Raw genomic sequence first — 20,055 nt, forward strand, 5'->3', positions numbered from 1 at the left:
AGACAGAAATTATGTTCTAAGTGTCTGGGGAAGCTGTGCTTTTAAACAAGTGCTTTTCATAGAATGAGCCATTAAGAAGCACTTTGCATACATGTAGCCCATGAACCTGAAAACAAAAGTAAAATCATTTTCGAATCAGCAACTCTGAGCAGCGGACTAGAGAATTTGGCTGACGTATGTTGGAGATATGGTCATAAAAGGTTGCTATTCAGTTTATCTTTTAATTCCTTAACAGCTAGTGGTAGGAGGAATCAAAAATGAGCTTTACATTTGCACTTGCACATTTTTTAATCAACTACTAAAAACACATTCTTCTTCATGTTTTACTTCCTTTATCCAAAAAGAGATTAAATTTTGGGAGGAATTTAAATTCGCTCTTTCCACTCACCAAGAGAATTGTCTTACTCTTGCGTTCAATCTGTTCAATCTCAGTTTAGTTTCAAGTAGAGATTTCATTTCCAGACATGTACAGAGTAGTCGGTATCCTTCTTTTACTTCTCACTTTCAGACACAATTGCTTGGCAAAGCAGTAAGCCTGCTGGGTACATCAAATTCTCCACTTTCCATGCTGTATATATCCTTGAGGTATGTGAAACCAAACCTGTACATGTTCTCCTGCAACTAAGTTTGAAAACTGTAATGAATCAATTGAGCAAAAGCACAGGAATATTCGAAAAAGAAAAACTTTTAAAAATAAACATTGTCTGACTTGTTTCATTATTAGCTTTGCCTCATAGATTACAAAATATGCAAGTGGGTTAATATTCTTTGTTTTCAGGGTTTTATTTACATTTCAAGGACAGATTAAAAACAGATTTCTAACAGGGAAATTGCTTGCACAATTCTGCACCTGAAAGGTGGCTCAAACAAAGGAAGAAAATAACCTAACCAAGAAAGGGTCCAGCAATCTTTTCCTTCAGGAGCTTGATATTCTAAAGCCTAATAAGGATCAATGAGCAGCCTACAGAGGGCCTTTAGTGGCACCAATACTATTCACCTCATTTGAGAAATTTGGACTTGGCTCAGCCCATCCACTCTCACTGCAGCCCAGGGTTGCCTTTCATTTGGAAATCATGCTGTCAGCTTGGTTTAGAATATACATGGATGAGGCAGATGCTTATCCTTGCTGCCCAGGGAGATGTTGGAGCTTGTATTTATGGACTCTCCTCTCCTTTTCTTTCCTAGTTACCGTGACGGTGGGAGGCAAGCAACACTTGCTCGGACTGTATGACACCGCAGGACAGGTATATTTTTATTACCTTGATTTATTTTTATTATCTTGATTCATTCAATAGATATTACCTCTTCTAATCATTTGGGGCAAATTTGCACATTTGACAACCAAAAGGACATTCTTAAGATCGTAAAAATATTTGTAATTACAAAAAACTGATTACATGATTCAATGTGTTGATAGGCAAATAATGATTGATTGATTGATTGATTAATGACTAACAATAACCAAAATAATATATTTGACCAAGACTTTCAATATTTTTCTACTCTATCATTTCCAGATCTAGGATTACTGAGTCAATTTCGTAAATTCGAATTTCACCCATTATTTTTTCCCTGTTACGTTATTTGCCCAACCTTTTTTGAATTGCCTAATGAGCTGAGAAAGGTCCAAAAAGAGATAGGGGATGGGGAACTGGTGTGGTTGGAAGAAGATGGAGTAAGTGTTGGAAGGAAGAAAAGCCAAGACTAAATGTTTTCTAAAAATGAGGATCAACCTTTGAATAACTAGGAGTTGACTCTAAATTCTCTAAGATTCTTGAAATATGTTCACTCTGTCAGATATGTTTCTTCGACTTGGAAAACATAGCCAACCAGTAATGTGAGGCAATGAACTAGAACTCTCAACACTTAATCAATTAGCACATGCTCTACTTGGGTGAAAATACCACTTTATCTTCCCTTCCTCACACTACATGCTCCATTACGAAAAGTTTCTAATGTTACAAGTTCATGGGTTAGAGGGGAAGAGGTTTAAGCAATTGATAGCTGTAGCCCAATTCTTTTGTTAGAGCTTTTGTTACCATATGTCTTGGGTCATTTATTTAGGTCAAAACCAGCGGTTGTTTAGTCTGTCCAAACTCATACATCCTAAGTCCTTCGACCTGAGCATTTGACCATGCTCTTTCCCACTGTGCGTTTCCTGGTAATTGTTATCTGTAGTTACACATTTGTTGAGGCCTTTATTCACGATCATCAACTTAAAATATCTATACTAGAAAAAACAATAATAAATAGCATTTTCTTTGGGATTTCTGTGTGCATTTGCAAGGCCCAATGCATACGTGTCTGTGAGACATCAAAGGCTGTTGTTGGGTAAGCCTGGGAGGTGGGGAACCTTGAAAATCTAGCACCAGACTCAAGGCATCCAGTTTCCCCTCATTGTTAGATGACTATTTGAGCCAGCTACTCTCATAAACAGGGGAGTTCACATCAATACCAAGACAGATAACTAGGAAAGGATGCCTCCAGGTGCCCAAATGGGAAAATTGGTTTGGCTGCTCGAACCTAAGTACAAGGGCCTCAGTGCAGCTCGAAGTGGGCTACTCCTATACCAGAAAGCATTCCAGCAATAGGGGTACACTGCTCTTTGGGCTAGAGTTGCCTAATTTAATCATGTACTCTTTGGGGTGTCTCCATTCATCAGGAATTCACAGCCTTAAAGAGAGAGGAGTTTATACCCTTCTGCCTTGTAATCAGATTTTACAAATATAATTCAGTTTGAAAAGTTCAGTACAGCAAGAGCTATTGCCTAACTCTGAAACCTCGCTCCCTTGCCTTCTAAAACGCTCTCTGTGCCTATCACGCCCACCCAGCTCTCCCCTCTTCTACAGCAATCCATGATGGTTGTAAGCTTCTGTGCGTTAATTGCCCCCAGAACAATCCCCTCACCCTCCCCAGGCCTCTATTAAATTTCAAATTCAATAAAACCATTTAAAACCTATGGTAGTGTTTAATTTTTCTCTCCTACTGCCCTTTCTTTTTGGAATAAATAAACAAACAAACAAACAAATAAATAATAATATAGGAATTGAAGCTCTAAGGCAGTGTAAAAGTATCTTTAAACTCCAGATGGAAGAAAGCAGAATAACCCAAACCTCTGAAACAGGAGAAAGTGATAAGCACTGGCAAAATATAATAAATAGGTTAGAGGTATTTCTTCAATTTAACTTTCACTTTAATGCTTTCCAGCAGCTATTTGAAAGCTCAGAGGTAGACAGGTTCATAGTCGTGCATGGGGAAAAGGAATCAGAACACATCTTAAGTTTTCTTCTAGGCCTCAAATTCTATGATTAGGACCTTTAAAAGATGACTTTCAAGAAAGTCTAAAAGAACTGAAGTAATTAAACAAAATGACTTGAGGCTACACCTAAGGGAGAGCTTTTACCAGGAACGGATTATTAAATATTGGTATTTGTTATACCAAAGTATGACATATAATTCATTTTTGTAGACCAGAGGTTCTCAGACTTGATCAGGCACCAGAATCGCCATAGGCCTTGTTAAAAACCAGCTGCTGGGCCCTAGCCACAGAGATTTTTATTCTATAGGTGGGGCCCAAGAATTTGCAGAATTTGCATTTCTAACAGTTTCCTGATGATGCTGCTATTAGTCTGCACACCATACATTGAGAACCACTGTTCTAGAACCTTGTCACTCCAAGTGTCATCCACTGACCAGCAGCATCAGCATCACCAGGGACTTATTAGAAATGCAGATCTCAGATCCCACCTCCAGCCTATTGAATTTAAAAATTTATTTTTTTAAGGTCCCCAGGTGATTTGTAGGTGCATTAAAATTTGAGAAACACTACTCTAGAAGCCTTCAATGGTTGAAGTGCCTTCCCAGCATTACCAGGAGGCGGTGGAAAATGACCATCACCCTAGTTGATTTCCATGGTTCTACAACTCTGTGAATAAGGCTTTGTATCAAATTTAATTTAAAGCATCTTCCCAAAATTTCCATTCCCTGCCTCAGGTAGAATAGTCCACTCTCCATAGTTATATTCTAGCAACGTTGCTGCAGCCACATGCCTAAGGAGCATCTATAACTAACTCAAAAATACTCATTTGGCCAGAGTTACTTCTAAGAAAGAGAGGTGATCTCAAACTTTGATTGCTCCTCGAACCGCAGAAGAGAAATGAGTCTCCAAACCCAGCTACAGAGTCTATCATGCTATGAATAATTAGATTTTTTTCTTATATGAATAAGCAAGGAGCAGTGCCCTTTCCTTTAACTTTGTCTGGAGCTACCTGTGGGTCAGACTTGATGAAAACAACCTTGAGAAACACATGTGTTCTGAAGGGTTAAGTGATAGGATTTTAGTATTTCTATCTTCAAAGTCACCCCTGAACAAAATCGTTTGACCTGGTTCCCACCTAGTCAGCCTTGGGCACAACAGCAGCCTGACCGGCCCTGCCTGAGACTCACTTCCAGCCCTTTACAAGCCAGCCAAGCATTCGCTAAAGACAGTTTATAATGAAGTCACATGCATACACTGCCAGCACATGACAGCTATTAAGCACTAACTTTCTCCCCAAACCCCTGAAACAAACTAATATTTGAAATTTGAATGGGAGTCCTTTGCATACAGAGTCTTTAGAACTCTGGTTCATCTGTTAAGTAGAATTCCAAACATTAGGTTAGGCAATAAAGTGAGGGCTTTTTCTCAGGGTGACTCTGCATGTTACCCCTTGGCTCACACCGAGGAGGCTGCAAGGCCAGGCCTGTAAGCCAGATCTCTTTAGGTCCTGCCAACTCATCCTGTTCAGCACATGCCCCTAATAGTATATTACTGAAAGTCTCTCTGAAACGGATCTCTAGAGTTCAGATCTTTGGCTCAGCTACAAAGGGCCTGAGAGCCAACTTTTCCATGACGTGCTTGCAGGCCAGTTTGTTTAGAGTGCGTCATGGGGAGCGAGATGTGGGGTGGGGATGCTGCAGCAAAGCCTGGGCATTCACTGCCTGAGGACTGCCAAACTGGGAGAGGGGTCTTTCCCAGGTCATGGCTGTGAGCCAAGCATCCTTTCACTCACTGCCGGCCACCAGAGTGGAGCCAGCGAGGGTACTAAGACATCTTGCCTCCTTCTCTGAGTGGGTCCTGGCTTACATGAGCAGTGTGGGGAAAGACCTGTTCAGATTGTGGCCACTCAGGCCAAACTCCAGAATGGACATATCACAAAGGTAACATTTGCAAAAGTGGCAGTTAGTGGCACTGCCAAGGAGGAACAAGAATCTTCTAGTGTCAGAAGCCTGGCTTCTCAACAGGGTAAACCCCTGAGTTCTCTAAGCACAGAATGGTGTCTGTCACTGAGAAACCACAGCTCACAGCAGCTCAGCTGTCACCAGTGACCGTGAGAGTGTGGGAGCAGGAAGGCCATCAGCTGCACCCCTCAGCCAGGGCTGCACAACACATGTCTTTACCGACCTTGATCCCTGAAGCTGCCTTTTCCCAATAGGCTGAAGAAAGAGCCATGAGGCAGGGAGGCAAGTACAGCTGGAGTTCATTAATGGCAACCCAAGGTTCACTTGGAAAGATGCCAGTCTTCCCCTTTGCTATTGGCTGACCCAATAGGATCATCTGGAGCACAAAATCTGGCATCAACACTCTATGGAAAGTTTGCCTAAAACCTCAAAATAAATGTTTTTTCTCAATAAGCAATTCGAACTTTCTTGCTCACATGCATCTTAATGTGGTTTTAGAAGTGTACAAATTGTGGAAAGTGGGGGCTTAGGAGGAAGTTTGCCCACATGACAAGTTATTTGCAAAAGCAACCCTAGGACATGATGTTAATTCTGAAATCATAGAAAAAAAAAATGGAGCTATAGGGACATTAATTCAGAGGATCAATCAGAGTATGCAGACATTTGGATCTCGTTACTACTCACTTTAGAAAAAGTTCATTTCAGATTCAGCCCTGGTATCCGAAGAGGGTAGGAACTGCAGCTGTTGCTGATATGGGAGGACAGACTCTTGGCCAATAAAGAACTTACTATGTTCAAGACACCGTTCTAAGTGGCCTACAAATACTAACACATTTTATCCTCATAACAACCCTACGAGGCCAGCGCGATCAACCTCACTTTAAATAAGGAAACCGAGCAGAGAAAACTCACCCAAGATCACATGCAGTCGCTGACAGGGCTGGGATCTGAAGCCAGAGAATGTGCCTCCCTGGCCCGTGCTCTTAAGCACGATGCTACAATCTCACCCTATACTTTTTGCCAGATTTTCCAACCCAAGCCTGATGGATATGAATGTATTTATGGGAGAATATGAAAATGAGACATGCTAGGAATCTGGAATAAATGTCACTAATCCCAAGAAGACTTGGAAGCAGGATTCTGTTTCCAGTTGAATGTGGGTATGGGGAGCGGGGAGGGTAGAGGGAGTGCTCAGTGCACCTCTCCTTGCCACTCAGTGTGTTCTCTGGACCAGCAGAGTCAGCATGACCTGGAAACTTTCTAGAAACGTAAATTCTTGGGCTTTATCCCAGACCTGCTGCTGAAAAAGAAGCTGCACTTTAACAAGATCCCAAAGGATTCAAATGTACATAAAGTCTGAAAAGAGCTGGCCTAATGGTTTCACTTACTCACCACCACCTGCACCATCTGATGCTGAGGCTGTCCCTGAACATTTCTAATGGTCACCCACAGTCACCCCAGAACTCTAGATTTGCCTTCAAACCAAACACTCTCCTGCCTGCAGAGTTAACTCGAGTGGGAAGTACTCAAAAGCCTACCTTGCCCCAAATCCCACCCTGCCCCTCGACTTCCCCATCCTTTCCCAAGCCTCACCCCAGCCTCCTTCTCCACTTTAACCCTCCACAGCCCCATTTCAGACACTCTTTTAGATTAAAACATTGTCTATTCAGAGAACACTCCAATGCTGGTCTTCTATTCTCAATTTCACATACCAGCTAAACTATTTATCTACACTTCATAGCCCCTTTACACCATCTCAACATGTGATCCTCCAATCTAGGTTCCAAACGTGCTCCATCATTCACACACACACACACACACACACACACACACACACACACTCCCTTAAGTTATCAGCTGGTACAAATTCAAATTCCTCAACCTCCTACTGGCCACCCCACAGTCCCAAGGGGACACTTTCTTTTATTAATCCTGAACCCCCCACCATATTTCATTGCTGCAGCCAGTGGCAAACGGAGGCTGGAAGGAGTCCACCGCCCCAGGTGTGAGCCTTATTTAAAGGTACCTTTGCTCTGTGGTTCCAATTTAATCACTTAATCTGTCTAGACTTCAGTTGCCTAAAACTATAAAATTGGCTGAGATGGTGCGGCCCCTCCCTCTCCCAGAGCCTTGGCCGCTGGGAGCCTGAGGGGAGGGCTGGGCAGGGCCTGACAGAGTACTTCACAAGCTCCCAGGTGATGCAGAAGCTGCTGGTCAGAGTCCCTGTACAGAATGACCTATCTGTAAGACCTCTCTCAGCCTTAAAATTATATCTTTCCAATTCAGTCAAATAAATGTTCTACATTATCAGAGAGCTAACAAAGAACAAAAGAAATTTCACCTGTCTTGCATAAATCAAGTTGTTTCCCACATTTTCATTTCTTTCCGTAAACTGGATTGCCAATTCTTATTCACCTTACCTAGTTCATATAACATCTTTAACAGTGCAAGACATTCAGGAGACAATTAATAATTTTTTAAATGGAATTACACAGCAAGACTAAGGTTTACACAGAACAGAGAGATCCAGAATATAGTGTAGGACAAAGCCCAGTGAAGAACACAGAAGTCACTCAGCAGGACAACCTTGGCTACCCTGCCAGGAGGGTAAATCATCAAAAACAAACAAACAAAAACTCTTTTTTTCCCAGCTACAGTCTGTCCAGCAACCCACCGCCTTTCTAAATATTCCATAATGTAAGCAGAACTGCTTTGATAGCTTCTGGATAAAGAATCAAATAAACATGATCCTTTCAGACTGCCAGTTACTTGCTCCTACCTTATCTAGTTGTGACATTTCTCCTGATTGTGTTTTGGCTCTGAGGTTTTAAATATACAGTGTCTGCTGCCATCTGGTGGTAATTTCTAATAGATGCAGGCCATGAAACAAATACTATACCCAGGTGGTCTAACATTTCTTTTCTCAGATCCCTGGATAAAGCATGAATCTAGATTACTGAATTTTCAGGAAAATTCTTCATCTGTGACTTAAAATTCTGGCCAAACCAAGTAGTGTGGTCACAATTACAAGCTAGAGCTGGATTCAGGCTAAATACCCTATCCTGGTATTTAATAGTTTTGCAACATTTGTCCATTAGTGAACTTCTCTCAAGTTTACCTTCCTCTTCTATGAAACGTGGATGTAGGTAATGCCATCTTTGTGAGACTTCAAGAGGATAATACATGTAAGTGCTTGAAAAACTGCCTGGCCCTTAGTTATAAGCCCTCGATATATCCTTGGTTGATGGTGAAGATGATGATGACATAAATCATTTGTTCTCAGCTCCGGGCCAATAAAATCAGAATGCACAGATACTCAAGCCCACTCTCCAGAGATTCTGATTTAATGGGTCTAAGAGTAGGACAGTGGGTAGAGATAGGTAGTTGGCTAGCAGTGCATCAAGATAGTCTTAAAATTCCCCAGGTGATTTGAATAAAAAGTACTATAGTAAATGACCCACAGAGAAGCCATACGCTCATTTGCAGGTCACTCCAGACCCAGTGCCATCCAATCAGTCAATCACATTTATGGAATATTTGCCATGGACAGAGTATAAGTGGGTCATGAGAAAAACAATCAACATGGCTCCTGCTCCATGTATGACAATCTAAAAGGGAGGAGGAAGTAGCAGAGGGCAGGCGGTGTCATGAATAGTTGTAGATCATAGCCTGGAAAGGAGAGCTCTTAGTGCGTGGGCCTCACAGCCACTCACAGAGAGAAGGGAGAGAGGCGGAGAGACCATGGGAGAGAAAGTTGGGTTTTCACGGCTAGTCGTGTAAAGAGGAGGGGGTGACAACAACAGAAGAACTGTTCCCTTCTTCTGTCCCCTACCACCACCCTCCACACAGACACACAGACATGGGCACAGCTCGGCTGAGGTGCAGCCAGTAGGCCTGGCCCAATTGCCCAGCAGGACCAGTGTTTGATCAGCAATGCGCCCAACTCCCACTTATTCGCTTTAATAGAAATGTGGTAAATGACCCACAATAACCGATTTTTTTTAATCCTTTTGTTCATTTCTTAGGATTTTAGGATTTTTCAGCATCCTTTCCATCTTGATTCGCATTCTGTTTAGGTGGCTAAAAACCTTGGCTTGAGTTTTAGTAGCACTAGCAGTCAGAAGAGTAGCGGGCATGCGCAACGAGCACCTGTGTGCTGGGTACTTGGAGCAGCTAAACAGTAGATTAACTACATGCCGGTCAACCAGAGATGACCACACCTAACATGCTAAGGGACTTCCTTCCAGTCATGTGTGTACATGTATGTGCATACCCCCGGTTTAAAAAGACAGTAATAGAGTCAATAGAAACATGGTGAGGTTGATATTTTAAAATATCTATGACATAGTAAGTTTTTAAAAAGTGGCACAATCATATGAACTATATAATCAATTTATATTTTTAAAACTAAATATGTGTATATTACATATGCAAATGTATATTTAATATTTGGAAGGATGCTCTGGGAAGAGAGGAAAAACTATTAGAGATCACATAGGGGATGAAAACAAAGTTTCACTTCTACTCTATGTACTTGTGTCATGTTGGAATTTTTGCAAAGAGCATATATGAGTTTTATTTTTTAAATGTTAGGAACAGTAGTTAGGACCTTAATAAGTAAATTCATATGTTGCCCCTGTCTATGTACAAATGTATGTGATAAGTGTGAACATATTGGTGTGGCTGCACCTATGTGCATGTAGTATGCCTGTGTGTACAGTATATATACATATATTAAGTATATGTGGTATGTGTGAACACATAGGTCATATTGTGGTGTATGAGGAAATGTAGGTATACATAGTATAAGTATACACACATACACATAAAATTACTTTTGGCTTATGTGTTACTAAATTTATGAAAATATATAAAATCTTCTATTGAAACTAGATTTTATCTTCGAAATTCCTAGAATATTTTACATGTAATAAAATGTACTTGCTGACATTTTCCCAAAGTTGAGATGATCCATTTTACTTTGTCTTTATCATCTCCCCCTGAAACGGCACATACATAAACATCTTACTTAACTAGGAACTCTTCAACCAGAGCATATTCTGGTCTTAAAAGGCTTTCAGAAAAAATAATAATTAAGCAGGCATTTTATTCATTAGACCACACTATGGCCTTTAGTTAGACGTAGAAACAAATCCCAAAGTCTGAGCTCTAAACCCTCACACAATATATGTCTTCAACTTTTATGGTGTCTGATTTGGCAACAACTCTTCGGTTTGCATTTTTGTTAGCTTATTCTAAATTAAATTTGAATGCATTTTTTTTAATTGTATAAGAAGAAAATTTCTGTGCCTTGGCCCATGGCCCACTAATTTAAATCCATATTGAACACGACAGAGTTCCAATGTGACAGGACAACTGCAATAATCATTGCTGAATTAAAGACATTAAGCGGGTAAAATTTATGAAGTGTAAATTATGTCACTAAAAGCTATTAAAATTTTTGTTTAAAGTTCATTTTAAAAGGGAGCAATTCATAATCTCCATATACAACAAAAAGGTATTTTCCTGACTGATGGCTTCTTTATTTCTAGTAATATCGGGAAGTACCAGATTCCAGGGGAAAGAATAGGGTCACAGCGTGCTGCAACAGAATCTTGTCCCTGGCACTCTCTGGAATCACAAGAGACCCAGCTCACCCAGGCTGAACTCTTTGCTCTTCCCACAGGAGGACTACAACCAGCTGAGGCCTCTCTCCTACCCCAACACTGATGTGTTTTTGATCTGCTTCTCCGTCGTAAATCCTGCCTCTTACCACAATGTCCAGGAGGAATGGGTCCCGGAGCTGAAGGACTGCATGCCTCACGTGCCTTACATCCTCATAGGCACCCAGGTTAACAGACGGGTGATGGCAGGGCGGGGTGGGTAGGGCAAGAGGGTGGCCAAAAAGGAAAGATGGTTTGTGTATCTCTTGAACATCCTATTCTATCAAACACTGTATAAGAGTATCTCAGATATATCAATCCTATGAACAGCTGTTCTTAATATCTGCATGATTATTTAGCCACAATTGAAAAAATAGAGCTATTTGATGTGGCCTTTGAAAATTAATCTCAGCTTTTTATTTTTAAATAACGTACTAATTTGAAATAGATGCCCATCTCCAGCCATAAGCCAGAGGAATGACGTGGGGATGTCAATTATACTTATTAGGCAATATTTTTTATATATAAAATCCATGATTGTTTGAAAGTCACAAAATAGGTGTGAATGTCAAAATGACTTCAACAATCAGAATAGCCACATTATGATAGAAACTCCTTAATAATACTCCTGGAGAAGGAAGACAGAAATTTTACTCTTTTCTATTTTCTTTAAGCCCATGGTCTTCTAAATTTTAGAAAAAAAGTTAAAGCAGATACACCAGATAAACAAACCTGTGATTACAAAGGCCTTTGAAATGTTTTGAAAGCTAGCGAAGTTCATAGTTTGAATTTCCAACAGCAATTGCACAGAGGTGTTAAATATTGTTCCAACTTTCTAGTTGTAAATAGATTTTGTTCTTTGCTATATTAAACTGAAGTTACTATCCCAGAGACACAGAAATGAATAATACTGAAGGATTTTATTGTTACCTGTTTTATTTGCTGCTGCTTTCCTTTTCTCATTTTACATTCTGCTTAACAAAGAGAAATTTTTAAAAACATAAAGGTAGAAAAATATTTCCCAGAGAAGATATGAACATATAATTAACACATCCATAAATCAGAATACAGTTAATGCTTTTGCTCTGAAAGTTGTTTGTTTAAATTAAGTCTTTTGCCTTAATCCCAGATGATAATGTTTGACCATATTGATAGAGTCCTGATCCCTGCTGCCAAAATATGTGGTGGGATATGCAAAATTCTCTGTGTAATTCAAGACTAATTTATAACAAATGGGCACTGAGCAGAACGATGAAGGCCAAAATCAAAAACATAATGAAAAACAAAAACTACACGAATTAGTAAAGCCGCACAATGCTTATAAATGAAATCCTAACATATAAATTTAATATATGAATATTTTGGTTTTTCTTTAAAACACAAGCTTATGTGTGCCTACATTCATTCCCATTCATATATGCATGGGTTCACATACACAATGAGATTTTAAGGCAATTAAAATATTTAATCAAATTATAAAACCTAATCTATGCTATTTTCAAAGTAGTTCTACCTTTGAAAAGGTTAATCCTTATTCCTGGAACAAATCCTTTGGCAATTCCTCTCTAGAACTTGCCTTCAGAACCTATAGTACATTCGATAAAATATTTTCATGACAGCTCTTTGAGGGATGAGGATTTGGTTTGGAAAAGGCAAAATTATCTATTTTTCTAGGAAATAAATTATTAAAAATGACTAACCTAATTTGGTATCAAATGAGCATCACTGTAAGGTAGTTAAGACTTATCAATTATTTTAATGTCCCATAAGGGTTCTAGAAATAAATGGGAATTTTCAAAAACATTTGAACAGCCACAGAATCATTGGAGTAAGCTAGGGGAAATATAAGAAAAGCCTCATGTATACATTTACAAAAAAATTATTTTAATTCTTAGACATAATATGGGTATCTGTATGTGCTTCTTTAAAGAACATTTGGCAACTTCATAGATGTCAAAGGGAAAAAAAATCTCTTTTATGTCACAGTTTATGGTAATGCCTGAAAAAATAAATGACCTTATCACATGTATGTTTTTGCCAGATTGATCTCCGTGATGACCCCAAAACCTTGGCCCGTTTGCTGTATATGAAAGAGAAACCTCTCACTTACGAGCATGGCGTGAAGCTTGCAAAAGCGGTACAGTCAGATTTGAATTTAATTTTAAATGTATGCTGAAAGAAGAGTTTGGTGCATGCTTCAGAATGAGTGAGCTACACAGGCTTTTGCTTTAAAGTGCAATGTGTTCAGAATCTTCTCCCTGCCTTATATTCTCCCCTCTATTCTAGTCAGACCAGCAGGGACCATTTGGTTAGCATTTTTGTCAGCCAGCATTATCTGTTTTTCATTAAGAAAGAAACTTGGTGAATTTAAACAGCTGGGACACTTAGCATTTGATTTAGCAACCTCTAGAATATCCACTTGCCATATTTAGTATGAATAAAGAGAGTCATTAGATATGTATTTATAAATCTCACTGCTTATTATCGGTGTAACTCATTTAAATGACCCCATAAAAGGCATTGTGTGATTTGGGGGGTGGGGGGGCACTTAGCTTAGCATCTGGCAGGGTTATATTTGTTCAGTATTTCTCACCATATAATGCATGGCCACTTAGAGAGGCTGGCTTATGTCACAAACAGCTTCTGGAAGAGTAATGCAGACCAAAACGTAACTAGTTGGAGAATCCAAGCTGCAGATAATAGCAACTTGCTCACAGCTGGTTATTTTCACAGACCTTTCTTCATTCTTGAGAGCTTAACATGAATAGTGATGGGGGCAGGGTGTGGTGCAGATACTTAGAAAGTATTTGCCAGACACCAAATCTTTGTCGCCCAATTACCACCAAGATGTGTGTAAAAGCAGCCAGTAAAATGGACACAAGAGGACGAGGTACTTTATGTAAGAGAAGGCTTATAAATCATATTTTCAGAATCTGAATCCACTCCTCACTGATTTAGTCACAAATTCTTTGACACAAGCCAGAGGTTTCAGAAATTTCTTTTACTTTCTAAACTAACCCTGCAAAAGGCATGCCCCAAGCAGAATTAGTAGTCACCCTTTACACTGGTCAAGAATAATATTAATTGCAAATTCTTCATTAACAAAACATATGAATTCCTCTTATTAAAATTATAGGCACCAAAACTAAATAGGGTACACTTAAATAGAAATGAATTTAATAAAAATTACATTTTTATGGGTTCAACCCATGAGACATCTCACAAATGTTTGAGAGACCGAAAGCGTCCTACTTCTGTGAATAGTAATGTCAGGACCATCGTTACAATACCATGCACTTTACAAACTCTTGTCTCATTCCAGCCTCATAACCTTCCTAGGCAGACAGTGTTTGTCTCATCTTATAGTTGAGGAAGCAGAGTCATAGAGAGATAAATATATTTGATTCGCCAGCTGATAATAACAGAAACAATTCTAATCCAGCCTTGGGGACATCACTCCACTGCACCTGACCGCTGTGTAAATTGTCTCATGCTACCTTTATTTTCCCTCCTGTAAAATGGATACATGTCAATACATTCTTCTTTCTTTTCCTCAGATATCCAGCTTAAATTATCTCACTAAGGTGCATAAATATATACCTCCATCAATAATTGTACATGATTCCCAGCTGTACATTTTTCATAACCAAAAAAGGTCCAGGAGACTCAGCACTAGCTTTTTGCAGAAACGTGGTTTCTATGTCCCTTGCTTCTGGTCTATCCTCCACCAGCATCCTGTCAGTGTCCTCACCTGACTTCTCATTTGGGAGGTTATTCTTTCCCTCTAAAAAAAAAAAAAAAAAAAAAAAAAAGTCATTCCAAAGCCTCCCATCTCATTTCATACTTATTTTAGGAACAATGACTGAGTTCACCACTTTATTGCCTTTTGCCAGTTTCTCCTAGCAACTGCTCCTAGGTACAGAGAGAATCATGTTTAGCTTACAAAATCCAATTTAGAAGAAAACGAAGCAAGATTTTAACTTGTTTCATCACAATTCATGTAATTATAGAGTTGCTTTAAGTTTCTCTGCTCCTTGGCTTTCCTGTCAAGTAGTTTATAATAACAGCTGGCATTTATGGAGTGTTTGCAGCGTGCTAGGCTTGGCGTCAAGCGCTTACATGCCTCGTCTTAATTAATCCTCACAGCAACCCCCTAGGGTGCTGATATCATATCTCCACTTTCCTGGAGGAAACTGAGGTTCAGAGAAGTTACGTCACAGAGCTAGAAAGTGGCAGAGCCGAGATGTGACTGTGGGCTTTAACCACAACACTCTTCTGCCCCTCCCATAATCTGAGAAGAAGCCTTCAGGTTCGGGCATCTTGTTTATATGCTGAAGCCCCATATTTTAATGTGCATATTCTCACTTTGCAAGTTCATATTTCTCTTATCTAATTCCTTTTGTTCAGTACTTTTCAATTTCCAAAGCATTTTTTATCTATCATCTCTTTATGGTCTCAAAGGGCATTTGATTTTTAAGGGGCATCTTCAGGTCATACATATTTATGATTCTTTATACTCCAAAGTAAACTATATTTACATAAATATTTTGTATCAATTTATGATATTCATTGTTAGCCTTTTACTTGTTATCCCTCTTCATTTCATCATTTTTTAACTTTCAGCCTACTTTTCTCATTCCTTGTTCATTTGTGTATGTCCATATTGCTAGCTTTATTCCACAATAATTGACTGAACACCCAATATGTGCCAGGCGTTATGCTATACCTTAGCTCTAAGATTATAATTCTTTGCACATTCTCTTTCCCAATTCCAGTTGATACAACCTAAACATAATTTCCTAAGTTCAGACTCCCTAAGGTATTTCTTAATAAAACATCACCATTTTTCCTTTTTCAGTCTTTGGCCTCTTTTTGACTACACCTGCCATCTCCTTCTCCTGCTTGTGCCTTGTCTATTGTCGTTCTCACTCTTTGTCTTAGCACCTGTTTCCTGCTGGGTTTGGAACAGGCACCAGTGGGGTATAAAGCAGCAAAATTGATGCAAAAATCCTGTAATCAATGCTCAGCCATGTTAATCAGCTGCAGCCTTCGATACCCTCCTCCTGACTGCAAAAGTCACCATTAACCTCCTTGTTTTGTGTACCAACAATTTCTTCTTTCTTCCGTGGTCATGAACACCTGTCACCTCATCGCTGGGATCTGAGTTATAGAGATGAGTGAGAGAGAGACAGCTCTGCTCTCAAAAGGCCCATAGGCTAGAAGAGGAGAGAGGCAAACAAAAGCATGCCAGCTGAATAAATACAACACGTGTGTGCAGAGCACTGAGGCAGCAGAGGAAAGGGAGTGACGGACACATTCAGGAGAGAAGGATTCAGAGAAAATTTCTTGGAGCAGTTGACATCTGAGCCAGGACTATAGGATAAGGATATTTGTCAGGTGGACCGAGTTAGGGGTCTGGGGAGAAAAATGTCTCAAATTGGGAGACCAGACCAGTACATACAAAGGCATCCTTTAAAGCATAAGGAGCACACGGGCAAGTGATGGGTCAAATTTCACCTACAAATGTTTTGATCAGTCCACACAGGTGTTTTTAATGTGATTTGGTGACCAACATTAAACAATTTGGACACTTTACATAAACACACACATCTCTGACATCTAAAAAAAAAATCAGACATCTGGCAACACTAGCCAGCATTTCCACATCAGCTACAAATTTTAAACAGTCTTTGAGACAAGGCATGTACCCTTCGGTTTGCCACAGTCCCCACCACCCCATATCAACCTACACTCAAGCAACGCACTCACATTATCCACCCTTGGGCTGGCAATCTCTACAGTCTTAAAAAATTCCACAGCAAATACATCCAGCTTACACATGTTTTTCCTCTTTCAGCAATTCGATCATAATGCCGATTTGTGGAGAGAGGATTTCTTTTACGAGCCATTCGGTTTTCATTCTCTTGGCTCTCAGGTTGCACTCTCTGTGTGCCTTTCCCAATTCCTAAATAAGGAATAAAGAACTTCCTTGCTATTCGCCATTTCTTTAGATACCAGCTTATTCTGTTTATTGCACTAACATCTTCTCTTCTCTCCATTTATAGGAAATGTCTCTTCCTTTTCATGTTCTCTCATCATCCTCACTAAGTTCATGACAACTTTGTTCATTACTTTTGCTCTTTCAGCCCCATTTCTTCACATTTGCTGTTAAGAGTAGCTAAGACTCTGGCTCTGGAGACAAATTCAAATCTCTGCCATGTTCTTAGTTGTGCAGCCTTAGGGACGTTACTTACCCCTCTGGGCATCAGTTTTCTGAGCTGCAAATGAGGATGGTTATAGAGTTACCTCATAAAGTTCTTGTGACATTTTAATGAGCCAGAGTACCAAGAGTTCTAGCTCAGCAAACTATAGTGGCTGTTAATTCTGTGTGCCCTCTCAGGATTTCTACAGCAGGGGAGATCTCTTTGCCTCTATTCCTTCATGTTACACTCTATCTTATCTGTGTGTGTCCTACTTCTAGGAGGGGGACCTGGAAGAAGTACTAGACTTTTTTCCATTTGAATAGTCATTGTAGATTTGTTTCTTTGTTCATTAATTTCATCTTTTCAGACTCATTATGTTCTCTATAGCTCTGATAAATATACCAGCTACTTTGGGGCAATAAATTTTAGCTACTATTACAAAGTTAATAGAAAAGTATTCTCTCAGTTTACAATTCCTCGGTCTCTATTTTTTTCTTGAAAATAAATCTTTTTTTTTTTTTTTTTTTTTTTTTTTGCCAGATGAGATGGGGTTGGGGGGCTGGATGAAAAGGGGAAGGGATTAAGAAGTACATATTGGTAGTTACAAAATAGTCATGGTATATAAAATAGAGCATAGGGAATATAGGGAATAATATTACAGGGAGCATAGGTAATATAGTTAATAATATTATAATAACTAAGTATTGTGCCAGGTGGGTACTAGACTAATTGAAGGGATCTCTTCGTAAATTATATAAATATCTAAACACTATTCTGTACACCTGAAACTAATATAAAATAATGTTGAATGTCAACTCTAATTGAGAAATAAAAATTTTAGAAAAATAAATCATTTTGTTAAAGCATGTGGCAGATTGCTAACATGTGTATCTGAACAAGGATCTGTGAATCCTGAGCTCATACAGACTAGTTCTAAATGTTCGGCTGTGTGGGTCAATTTCTGCAAGAGGCAGAGAAAGTTGCTGCTGTAAGAAAAGCCATATTTCCTTGAGACAGTTTTCCATTTCACATCTTCATGGGCACAAGTAGGTTTTTGTTTAGGTTTGGTTTTAGCAATCGCTGTAATGTGGCTATGCCTTTCCCCTGCATAAGAATGATGAATTCTTCTCTCTGACCCTGCAAGCACTTGATATGTTGTTGACAATACTTACCTCGTAACTGGGTTCTATTTCTCACACATATTTCCCAAATCACACCCAAAATCTGTTTGCTACTTTTCTTGGAACTATGAGTATAAACTGATGTCATGTTAACCCTGCTACACAATAATTTCTTGATAGACTGTTTCATGATCTTCAGTATTGTCTGAATTGAGAAAGATAAGTTTGGGCTCCTCCTGCACCATTGAAAGACAAACTCTGACATGCTGTCAGCAGCACTCTGCAGGGAGGACAAGGAGAGAGCGCACTGGCTCATCTTGCAGGACCAGACGGCCCAGAACCCCTTGTGTGAGCTGAGCTCAGCCCAGCTCTCCCGTAATTTGCCAAATCAGCTGAGGCTTGTGATTGTTAGTGGGGAGGTATTCTGGGTACAACGGTCCCCTAGTACTTTCCAGGTATTTTTTTCAGGATGACTGACAAGAGCTAGCACATTACAAGCAGCCATTCAGTTGACACATTACATTAGAGTAGCATGCTTTGCACATGTGTTCATATCAAGCATTGGACACAATCTCAAAATGTAATAGATGACATTTTATGACATTATTAGAAAAATTTTCTCTACTTTCTATCTCTATCTTGCATCCGACTGTTTTTAAGTTTTGAAAAAAATGTTATGTTCTAATCTAAAAGCCAAGTTGTGGTCAAAATGAAAGCCATAAAACAGATTTTCAACATTCAATATCTTTTCTTTGGGTATTTTCCTTTGGCTCATACTCTAACCATTCTTCACACACACACACACACACACACACACACACACACACACACACACAAAGTGCATAATATCTGGACCCAACCAGGACAATTTTATTTCATGCTTAGTTTTTATATCTGTGGGCTTTCAAATGAGTGGACAACCTCATTTCATTAATTGCCCAGTTGACCAGCTTTTTGCAGAGTTGAGTGATAAGGGTCACAGTTACTGTCATGGAACAAGGAAAAGAACCCACTTCAAGAGACCCACATTCTGGTTCTAGTTATTTCACTTTCTATTTGGATGTCCTTAAACAATTCATTTTACCTTTGGGGGCTCTTCCCACTCCATTCTAAGCTAAACTGCCAGTTTCCTTAGTCCACGCATTACAAACTGGCTGCCTGCTGACAAAGATATTCCACATCGGTGTTTTGTTTGGCCCACAGAGTATTTTAAAATTTGGCAAATATTAACTTTCGTTAAAATGCAGATGTCCAACTCCTCTTGAAAAATACAAAGCTGAGCAACAGTGAGCCAACATTCTTACATGACAAGAATTATCCGAAGCTGAGTAAGACTGCGTCTCTCGTCTCTCGAGGTGGTATGCACGTCACAGCCCACCGCAATCCCTGCCTCTCCATGTTGTCTGGCACCAGCTCTGCTTTACTCATTTGCATAAATTACTAGCCCTAATAGGCATATGGTTTTGCTACCCCGATTTAGGCATTTATCTGCTGTGGTTTCCAGGAGCTCCCCAACCAGCCACCCTCTTCTAAATTTGCTTTAATTTTTCAAAGTTATTCTTATAATCTGAAGCATATAATAGAAGAATTTCTCCAGATGTCCTTAATATTAAAAGGCCCACATCAAAGTGTTGGCTGATTATACTGAGTTTGTGAGCAATTAAAATCCCAGGTCTCCCTCTCATGAATTATTTTGTGAAGTTGACTGCCAAACACGTCTGCTCTGCCCTGCAGTTTTTCTAATGTGAACCTATAGTTCTGGCCTGAATTTTTATATTTCTCATAGGGATTTTGTGATTATCAAATATATCATAGCATGAAATCATCAAAAGCTTTGAAATAAAGCCA

General features: G+C 39.5%; 1 protein-coding gene across 1 annotated transcript in view; it reads left to right on the forward strand.

Annotated features, from left to right (window-relative positions):
- Positions 1 to 20,055, forward strand: part of RHOJ (ras homolog family member J) — a 76,391-nt gene that overhangs the window by 51,021 nt on the left and 5,315 nt on the right. The window contains exons 2-4 of the mRNA XM_016141795.2: positions 1,186 to 1,244; positions 10,907 to 11,071; positions 12,925 to 13,020. Of these exons, the coding sequence (XP_015997281.2) occupies positions 1,186 to 1,244; positions 10,907 to 11,071; positions 12,925 to 13,020 (320 nt within the window). The remainder of the gene's footprint in view (positions 1 to 1,185; positions 1,245 to 10,906; positions 11,072 to 12,924; positions 13,021 to 20,055) is intronic.

Source organism: Rousettus aegyptiacus, unplaced genomic scaffold (genome assembly GCF_014176215.1).
Source record: "Rousettus aegyptiacus isolate mRouAeg1 unplaced genomic scaffold, mRouAeg1.p scaffold_m13_p_3, whole genome shotgun sequence".
Classification (NCBI taxonomy): domain Eukaryota; kingdom Metazoa; phylum Chordata; class Mammalia; order Chiroptera; family Pteropodidae; genus Rousettus; species Rousettus aegyptiacus.